This window comes from Sciurus vulgaris (genome assembly GCF_902686455.1).
Source record: "Sciurus vulgaris genome assembly, chromosome: 11".
Taxonomy (NCBI): Eukaryota; Metazoa; Chordata; class Mammalia; order Rodentia; family Sciuridae; genus Sciurus; species Sciurus vulgaris.
In genome coordinates, this window is record NC_136472.1 from 67,286,071 (window position 1) to 67,296,954 (window position 10,884).

Sequence of the window (10,884 nt, forward strand, 5' to 3'; positions counted from 1 at the left end):
TTATGTGCTCCCAACTACTCGCAATAAATCATCCAGAAGCCATCTTCATCTATTTCAAACCTAATCACAGGTCCATGGGGCTCTGGGCTTAGCCATCTCTGGCCTGGGGCTGATACTCTCGCTGTGAAGACCCTCTTGGTTTAAGAAAGTGCCAGCAGCAATTCATTAATTAATAAGTAAGATTGTGTGTGTGTGTGTTCTCAGTTCCTTGAAGTGACAAATTAATAGTTCTTTTATTGTAAGGGATCCGGCCTCCCCATCACGTGTCAGTCTGCATTCTTCCCGCCTCTTATGTTACAGGAATTTCCGGCTTAAGCTGCCGTAATCTTCCTGCCTCCCACATTACCTCCTAACATGCTATTGGTTCCTCCCAGTCCACGAAATTCTAATATCTGGGAGAGGCCACGGGTCATCTTTTCTCTTTTCTTCTTTCCTTTTCCCCGAGGGGATGTGAATCGTCTGCACAAAATAAAGTCCCTTGTGTGAGACCTCGTGTCTGCAGAGCGTTTTCCTGGGAGCTATCAACAAGCCACAACTGCCCCTAACATTTATGACCATTTCTCTCCTAGCTCTAACACTGGGATTTCTTTACATGGAGAGAATAACCCTCCTGGCTTTCACTTTCAAGTGTATTACAGTGACTTCCAATCCTTCCTTTTTAAGACCTATGGGCCTGTTAACAGCCCACATCTAACTTTACAGGGAAATGGTATTCTATAGATTTATCAGGTATGGATGATTCACTCCAAATACTTTAAAATCTCAGACAATGTGATCTTGACTTTCTGGGATTAACCTAAGTGGCGATCTCTAACATAAGGATAAGAAGTGCTGAAGAAGGTAAAAGAATAATTATAACTCTTCCCATCAGTTCTTTGAGTATGCAGAGAGTATAGTTACCTTCTCCCCATTAAAAAGTCAAATATTCTCAGGCGAATCTGTTTGGTATTAATGCCATAGACCAGGGGATTGAGAACAGGGGGCACGAGGAGATAAAGATTTGCAAGTACAATGTGGACCTGAGGGTTTACTTGGTGGCCAAAGCGGTGGGTAAAAAAGGAAAAGAAGGCAGGGATGTAGAAGACAAGAATCACACAGACGTGGGCTCCACAGGTGCTGAATGCTCGGAATTGAGCGTCCTTGGAGGGCAACCGCAGCACGGTCTGCAGGATCAGGATGTAGGAGGTGGCGATGAGGACCACGTCCATGCCCGTGATTGAGAGAGCGACAGTAAGACCATAAATGGTGTTGGGCTTGATGCTGGCACAGGCCAGCTTGGCTATGCCCATGTGCTCGCAGTAGGTGTGGGGGATGATGTGATGTCCACAGAAGGGTAAGCGTTCGATGAGGATGACAAAGGGGAAAACAAAGAGAAGTCCACGGACAACACACGCCAGGCCAATCTTCCCAATTATGGCAACATTGAGGATGGACGTATAATGTAATGGACGGCAGATGGCCACATAACGATCAAAAGCCATGGCTAGCAGAACAGCTGACTCTGTGGCAAAGACTGCATGAACAAAAAACATCTGGGTGAGACAGCCTTGGTAGGAAATTACGTGGGACCTAAGCCAGAAGATTGTTAGCATTTTGGGCAATGTTGTTGAGCAGAGTACCAGATCAGTAATGGATAGTAGGCACAGAAAGAGGTACATTGGCTCGTGCAGAGCTCTGTCTGTCATGATGATGTAGAGGATGGTGCCATTGCCAACCAAAGCAAGGACGTACATGGAGCAGAACGGGATGGCAATCCAAACATGCTGGTCTTGCATCCCAGGGATTCCAAGTAAAATAAATGTGGAAGGGTGGAAGGCAGTGTTATTGGGCACAGATGCAGAGAGCATAATGGTGCAGAAAACAGGGTCTTGATCTTCCTAAAAGGGGTTAGAAAATGAAATGATATCATCCTAGATGCCATTCGATCCTTTGGAATATCCATCCCATTGTCTGTCCTTCATTTATACCAATTGTACTTAAGTGTATGCCTTTCTCACATCTTGTCTGGATAATTAAAAGAGTTTTGTGACTGCTAGTGTTTATCCTACTCCTAGGAGTTTCATTTTTCCAGTGATGCCTCTACATTACTGACCAAATATTCTAACACAAATATAATCAACTATAACACAAATATAACTTTTCTTTGTGTATCCTGTGCAAAATTATACCTTCTCTGTTCTACCCTCCACTGCTTTCTATCATCTGAACCCTGAACACTGGCCTCTTCACACTACCTCAACAAATTCCCTCACCCTGTCACTGCTCGTTGGGTCTGGCAAAGGAAACCCCAATAGGAAGTTGGAGGGAGGAAGAATAATGAGGTCAGATGATTATTCCTGTTGCTTCCTTCAGACAGGGTTACTACAAGCTCCCTGTATTACTGTCTAAACAGTCTTTGTGGTTTTGGTTATCTCTGGCAACAGTGCCTTCCTCTCATCCATTCAGTCGAAAGGTTGTAATTATGCCTGCTGTGACTTACCTAAGGAACTTTAAAAGCAGTTGTGATTTCCAAACACATAGCTACCCCTTTTAAAATGATTTCTGGCCAGATACTATAGTAACTAGGTAACTTCGCAAGACCCTGTCTCAAAATTAAAAATAAAAAAGACTGGAAATATGGCTCAGTGATTCAGTGTCCCTGGGTTCAATCCCTGGTACAAAAATAAATAAATAAATAAATAAAATGATTTTGTATTACCTTACGTTCTCCTAAGTTACAAATGAGGAGATGATCTGTTTCCTGCTGGGATCCTGGTACGCAGTATGGAAAGCTTCTCTTGAGCTTGCTTTTGCTTCCTTATCTAGCATTGCTTACCACTCTTTGCCACATACTTCATGTTCCAGCCATATGTAGTGGTATGAAGTGTCTGAAAGCATGCTTTCTTGCACCAGGATGTCTTTTCATAGTGTGTTTTTGCTGCACAGAATGGTTCTTTCCGTTCGGTCAACTAGCAAGCTAAATATCATTCAAACTCTACTACACATTTTTTTTTTTTTTTTTTTTTCTGGAAAGAGAACCATATATTGTCAATTTACCTTTCCTTGGAAATATAAAATTATTTAAAATTTTTGTGTATGTCTGTCTCTCCATTACACTATGAAATTTCTGAGTTCTATTTTTCTTTCTTTCTTTCTTTTGGGGGGGGGCAGTGGTACAGAGGATTGAACCCAGAGGTGCTTAATCATAGAGTCACATCATTCTCTCGCTCTCTCTCTCTCTCTCTTTTTTTTTTTTTTTTTTTTTTTGAGACAGGGTCTTGCTAAGTTGCTGAAGATGGCTTTGAATTTGCAATCCTCCTGCCTCGAGCGTCCTGAGTCCTAGAATTCCAGGCATGTGCCACTGTACCTGCCTGAGTCTTAGTTGTTTTTTTTTACATTCAGCATCTATGACTTCTATACCTTAGGCCAACAAAAAATGTTAAATAAATAATTTAAAATATTTAACTTACTAATTAAATTTTTAATAGATGAGTGATGGTGGCTGCAATTGAAAAATGGTTATTTTCTCTTGGGAGACTTCCTTATGAATTGTGCAAGATCTTCCCTTGATGTATCTGTGATTCTTTCCATTGTATATACTCCAAGAAGGGCTCCTTATCACACCTTTTCCTCAGTGCATACAACATACATGATATTAATAGAGAAAATAAAATATACCTTTATCCAATCTAGTAGCTTATTTCTATTTTCTTGCTTAGGCATATGCATTTTCTTGATTATAAAAACATCCCTGCCTTATTATGTTTTGTGGGCTTTAGAATTTAAGATTAAGGATTTAAGACTTAGAGTATGTTTAAGATTATGCCAATAGAAAATAGGGGGAAAAAGGAACAAAATTCTAGAACCATGTTGCCCCTGGAAAACTGTGTAGGTGAATGCAGAATCATCATTTTTACTTTGTAAAGTCCACTCTTTGGATGTTAAATATTCTCATTATTGAGAGGAGACATCAACATTAAGCTCATTCAATCCTTTTCACCTAGAAAGAATTTTAGAATGTGGAGGAGCCAAACAGGACTAAAAAGTTCTATAATAATTATAAAGAATATTCTTCCTTTAATCCCCTGCTTACCTGAAACTACATTATAAAAGAGCAACAAATAGTGCACTATAAATTTGCTTGTTCATAACTGCAATATACATGTTTCATTTGCTACTGTAAGTTTATATTGAGTCACAGGAAATTGTATAGATAACAATGTTATTATAAACTTTAATTACTAATGAGATTATGATCTTGTATGCATTTTAAAAACCAGGACAATAGAGTTTACTGCACAATTTTTTGTAATTGGGTATATCCTTAAAAACTCAAATATTCAATCACAACTCAAAATAAGTGATGGTAAACATGCCAATGCCCCTGTTGGCAAAGTTTAAAAGTTCAGGGTTCTATCTTGGTAATATTTGAGATTTTTAAGCAACAGATGTATCAATATGATACGTTTGTCCTCTAGTTGAGAAAAAAGTAACAAAGCACTTGTGGAACAATAAATATATGATCCTGGACTCCCAGATGTGAAAGCCTGAAAATGAATTGCCTGACAGTTTCTTGCACATCTCATGACAGGAAACTTAAGCTCTTTTCAGGCAGCAACTCTCAACTTCAGACCCTCTAAGACTGAGATTGTTTCTCTTTTCATTGAACTAATGTCTGTGTCCACAACCCACAGTAAATTCTGCAATTTCTCCCCAATGTCTTTGTTTTCCCTTTTTATCCTTTGGCTAAGGCTGCTCTTTTATTTCATTTCTTTGTCAAACACATTGAAATGGCAGTATATTATGTTACCAGTTATTCTTCTAGAGGTTTCATATAAAATTAAAGAATAAAAACATGCTTATTTGCTGATATATTTAAGTTATAGTCTAATAATAAGAAATAATTAATCAAGGAATCTCTAATGTTTGCATAAAGTGGTTTATTGATATACACTATGAAATAAATTTTCATGAGCCAACTTATACTCAAGGAAGACTTCCTGGAGGAAATGAAATTTGTTCTCCAAAGCTGAGCTTTACTCAAAAACTTTAAACATCTCTTGAACAAATCAACTACCATCTACTTACACTCTCCTGTAGCTCTTTCTGGGGTCCAGTTTGATATCAACCTAGATTTAGACTGCCTGAGTTCAAAATATGGCTCTATTACACATACTTGCTAACTACATTACCTGAAGTACTTTTGGTATCCCTTGCTGTCCTCAGTTTCCTAGTAGAAATTTCAGATAATAAAGCTTTATAGGGTTGCATTATTATTTACTGAGAAAAGTCTATGAGTGAATACAAATTAATACTCCTTGTTACCTCCCATGATTTTGATATCTCTGAATTCATTAACCTATGTACTTACTTTTAGAGAGAATAACTTTTATTTGCAGCTCTCAAGATGAAAGACATAGTGGCCTGTTTTGAATCTGTAATCCAAGGCTGAGGGTACTACAGTTTCACCCTTGTCCAAACCAAGGGATCTCTTCAGAAATATCCAAGACTGGTTTTCAGATAGCTGGGTTAGGTATCCTCTCACAAGAAGTGAAGTGGGTGGCTTCCCAAAAATGCCAGTTTCATCATACTGCCAATATCACTGAAGTCCTCTCATTGATTTCCCTGGATAAGAAGGACCCATGGTGGCATTCAAGGTCTTTCAATACGGAAAGACCAAGTTTTTTCTGTGCTCTCACTAAGAGCAGAGTAAGGACGAAGGAGTGGTTATCTTATTTCTGGTAAAGGAAGAACTGCACTGAGGTGCTTAATGAAGCACTCACCCATTTTTGCCCTAGGGAGGGGGTGGTAAACAGCAGCTAGCAGCAAGGACTTGTTGATCAGCCAGTCTCTAAGGTTTATGCACATGAAAATCCAGGATTATCTACATAAAGGAAGTTAGAATTATGAGGTAGTAGCTGTTGTGCTCAAACTCTGGGGAGATAGGAAATCAAATGAGCTTCCTGAGCGGCTAGGCTTTCTAGGAACACTGTGAGGGATCTAGGTACTCAGGGACAAAGTAACTCAATAATAACTATATATATAGCTTTATACATACCTGCTCAGCTTAACTGATATCAGTTAGAGCAAGATGCAACTATTGGGCTTCACTAGAGTAAGCATTTTAATATCTATAAATACCTCATATCATAATGATATACACCTTAAAAACACACAAAAAAATTTAGTTTACAAAAGAAAAACGAATGCTGGCTTCAATAGTTTTAGAAAGGCTGCTTCTACAGATCCATCTGGCTTATCTTGAGCCCACCAAAAAAAAGGAAAGAAATTAAAACCACAAAATGCAATAGGAAAAATTCAAGTACAAACAAAAGACTTATTGATAAAAAAATTTTTTCATACACATTAAGGCTATTCAAATACCTGATGTGTCCAAAGAACCATAGTTTCTATGATGGAGTTGGAGGAAGGTTTGAGATGACCTCTAGAGTAGCTAAAAACATCAATATCACTTTGTGATAGATGACTCTCTCTTCCCCCATCTCTCTTCCTAACCTTAAGAACTGTCCTCAACTTATCTTCTGTCCTCCCATCTATTTACCCTTTATACCAACCTCAGTGATCAACACCTCTGGAGAAGACTTGATCCAGCACACATAGCATATTTCCTGCAGCTGAGGTCTGTTTCCATTTATGCTACCAAATGAAGGCATTGGGGTCCGTAGAGGCTGAGGTTGGCTCAGGGCACCAATGATCCCAGCTGCTCAAAATACAGGTGACTTTCTGAATATGATCCCTGGGGAGATACACCAGGAGTCATGTCAGGATCTACTTTTAAAGGCTGGGCATATTTCTTTACAGCAGAAGGAGTCACCATGACCCTGCACTATGGCATTAAGAGCTTCCCATTTTGGGGACGAAAATTGTAACCAAACTGCCAGACTTTTGGGAAAAGCAGCTCAGGAAGAAGGGAGGAGGCTTGGAATAAGGACACAATTGGAAGGAATGCATCTTGTGTTGGAATTTGCAGTTTCCTTTTGTTGCCAAATCTAGTACCACATACCACCTGCTTTTAAGACCATAACCACTGTGTCTAATTTGCATTTCTCCATGTGGACCTGAACTTGATTCCTTATTTCCACTTCACATCTTTGTATGTTTACTAGGGTAATTTCTTGTATTGTCTTCTTGATCACATTATACCAGGTGATTAACTACTTCATCAAAGTTCCTACTATTTATGGTTCAGTGTGAAGGTGCTGACTTTTCCCATAATCTGCTAGGAAATGACATGTAGGCAGTTGGAATTCAAAGAAAAGATTCACATGGGAATAAACATTTATAAACCATCATTATCATCATGGCAATAACAAAGCCCTGAGGTGAAAAGAGATCAAGAGACAGAGAATGTACATAAAGAGCAGCAAATATCAAAACCTAATGTTTATAGTTTATATGATAATTTTGGGATAATATAGGAGAAAAACCACTGGAGCCAAGTGAGTTGCATAATTTAAAAAGGAGGACATGTGCATATAAGAGTATTTTTTAAAAGCTGGGATATAGTAGTGATGTGCCTAGGAATAAATAGCTGAAATTGAGATTATTACTAATTTGCATGGATTTGTGTAAATACAATTACCAAGATATTTCCAGGGACATAAGTTCATAAGGTGGGATAGTCAATGTCTTAGGGGAAAAAAAAAATCAGCATTCTGAGAATCAAATTGTCCGTTATCACTTGTTCCATAAAATTAGCCCAAATGTAGTGTGTTTAAAACAATTTATTATCATCTCTTATGATTCTGTAGATTTACTGGGATTAGTTGGGCATTTGTTACTTGGTTTATCTCTTTCAGGTGACTAAAATCAGATTTTTGATGAACTTGTCTTCATCCCTGTGCTTGACCAAAATCGATGGAGTTGATTCTGGTTGTTAACTAGAAGGTCAGCCAGGACTGTCGAGTCCATGACCTCTCTCCATGTGGCTTGGGATTCTCACAGTATGGTGGTTGTATATTAGAAAGTATCCAAAATGGAAATGTCTAAAGACATTTATGAGAAGAATTTAATTTTTCCTATAATTAGAATAAGAGATTCCATGCTTGTATAAATATATCAGAATTGATTCTACTGTCATGTATAACTAAAAAGGAAATAAATGACCATGAGACTTACTTGTGGAACACTGCAACCAGCTCCTTTGTCCCAGAGCAGCCACAGCAGTGGGTGTGTGTTTGAGAGGCGGATTTTGGGGGGGAGGGGTGGAAGCTGGGGATTAACCTGGATGGGAATTACAGGAAGGATTAAAACTAAAAGGCTAAAGTGACTAAAACTGAAAGTACCAATGACTTGGTACTTTTGCAATGCCTATTTTACATAGATTTTGATCGATTCTCATACCCCTAAAGAACTAGATAAGCTGCTAGGTTAGCGCACCTAAACTGATTTTCCTACTATCAGATCCCCTCCCACATTGTGGGTATTCAATCTCTCCTCACTTACATAAATTCTACTTTGTTTACTCTTCCCTTCCATTATGTCAGTGGATTTTATTCTTCAAATGTGTGAGACAAGAACCCAGAAAGAAATTAGTGAAGCAGAGAATCTAGTTTCATCTCAACATTCTGGTTTCATGTTAGTGGGATTAATTTAAGTTCAGATCTCATCAGATTTGAGAAAGGAATAGTTATTAACAGAGGTAGGGGACAGTTGGGGACATAAGAGGTAGATAAGTATTGGTCAGTGGGTACAATGTTATACTTAGATAAGAGGAATAAATTTTTGTCTTCTATGGCACAGTAGAGTGACTATAGTTAATAATAATGCATTGTATATGTTAAGAAATGATGTAAGTCTAAGCTGATAGATATGTTAATTAACCTGATTTGCCCAATATATATAGGAATCAAACGATCCTATCATACCTCATAAAGATGTGCAGTGAACTATGTATTAATACAAAAATCAAAATAGTACAAATAGGCTCCTTTGTTTAAGTTCCTTGCACACAATTTTAGAAATGTTTCCATATCTGTGAAAAGATAATAATAAATTGAATATGTTTATTTAAAAGACAACTTCAGAGAAATAAATGGGTTAACAATTATCATTTTATTATGGAAAAAAATGTGTCTTTCTCTATGACTCTCTAGAATTTTCCTTCTGTTTACGTTAAGCTATAAATCCCGGGAGATTCCCATCATTGCAAAATAGGGATTTCATACATCAACTAAAACTCATTTGTATTAATACATTTATTCAGCAAATTTCTTGATGCCTATCTGGTGCTAAGAACAGTGTACATAACAGGAATCCAGCAGATGCCAACCTGGTCCTCAATGACTGATGGAGATCATTGAAATTAAAAAAATTAATCTGCAGGTGATTGTCCTATTGAGGTTGCAATAAGTCCTAAAATTAAAAATATATGTGCCATGAGAATGCAGGAGGTACCAATCTAGTATACAGAATTAAAGAAGGAATATCTGAGGAAGGAATTTTAATTGAAGTCTAAAAAAGAAGTTGTCAAGCAAAGAACGGTGAACAGAAATTCCAGGTATTCAAAAAGCTGAAACTATGCAAGTTTATGGTGACTGTAGTGTTTTAATTCATTAGCGGTTGTGTGAGTCTGGCCTGTGGGGTCATTTTTCCACCTTCTCCAAAATATAGAGCTAACTTCACCAAGATTCCAGAAATATCTTTTTCAACCAAGTGTGTACGAGAGAGAGTGAGTTTAAGACACAAACAAGATCACTACTGAAAAATGTACTCTGTAAACTAAACTTATTATTGAAGGAAGGTAAGACTGGTTAGGGTTTGGAGAAGGGATTTTGGATGAAGTTTGAATGTGCATGGAACACATTTTGAGAACACATGGTGTGCTAGATATTTTCATTAGAGTGTAAAAGACCAGGGAGTGTTTCAGCCCTCAAGGAGCATATAAAATAGATGTTAGAAAGATACATTAGCAAATAAATAATGATGGTGGTTAATATTGGCACAAATAAAGCAGCCCTTGGATGAGGTTTTTCTGGGCTGCCTTATGGGCATTTCAGAGAGGAAAAAAATTGTGAAAACACAAACATGCATATACATACACTCATGTACACAGAATATCAACTTTATAGCTTACTTCTTACTTCCAAGTAATGTGTTCCTCACGATGAAATTTATGGCTGAATTTTCTGTGGAGATTTAGGAAAGAGGCCTGGTGTAAGAACCCAGAAACCACTCCGGACACGGAACTCACATAAGGGAGTTTCTTAAGCAAACAGGCAGAGTGTCTCCCTGCAGGGTAAGAGAGAAAAGGAGAGGAAAAGAGAGAGAGAGCGCACACACAAGAAAGAGTGAAAGCCAGCAGAAGAGAGCATGAAAGCTAGGAGGAGAGAGAGAGAGAGAGAGAAAGTGGCGGAGGAGCTGTTCTTAAGCAGTCAAATTTTGCGAGGCTGACTGAGGAACAAACAGCTAGCTAGGATGTTCACAGACTGACAAGCTGGGTTGTAAGTTGGGAGGCGGGGAAATGACTGCAGCGTAATGGGAGGGGGAGCAGCTTTAAATTATATTATACATGGTATCCTGGAACAGTTTCCTAAGAGGAGTATCAATGGTTCGCATCCATCTACTTCCAATACATGCTTCCAATACACTCACACCAAGTTTTATTTCATGTAAGATAGAAGGTTGCTAAATATGGCACATAATAGAAAAACATCATTACTGGAATTACTTGCTTGAAGATTCATGGAGCTGCAGATGAATTGCGAGCAAATATAAATTAAAAGTAAATAAATACAAGATGTGGAGATTAATGGGAGGTAACCCTTTTCATTTAAATCTGCTATTCACTGAAATAATCCTAAAACAGGAAAATGTTTATGTATGATCCTGAGGACCTGGAAACACTGAAGAATTTCAATGAAAAAAGTTACACAATAACATATT

The 10,884-nt window shown here is 38.0% G+C and overlaps 1 protein-coding gene and 1 long non-coding RNA gene across 2 annotated transcripts; both read right to left on the reverse strand.

The window, feature by feature from the left end:
- Positions 1–556: 556 nt before the first annotated feature.
- On the reverse strand, positions 557–2,040 carry LOC306640473 (olfactory receptor 52D1-like). The gene has a single exon (XM_079104757.1). It carries the CDS (start codon positions 1,845–1,847, stop codon positions 897–899), a length of 951 nt encoding a protein of 316 aa, XP_078960883.1. The 5' UTR covers positions 1,848–2,040; the 3' UTR covers positions 557–896.
- Positions 2,041–5,268: 3,228 nt separating this feature from the next.
- On the reverse strand, positions 5,269–10,160 carry LOC306640555. Its single transcript, XR_013757810.1, has 3 exons — positions 10,083–10,160; positions 6,555–6,736; positions 5,269–5,604 (listed from the first exon to the last, which is right to left on the reverse strand). It is a non-coding gene; the product is annotated as an uncharacterized lncRNA (long non-coding RNA).
- Between the last annotated feature and the right edge of the window lie 724 nt (positions 10,161–10,884).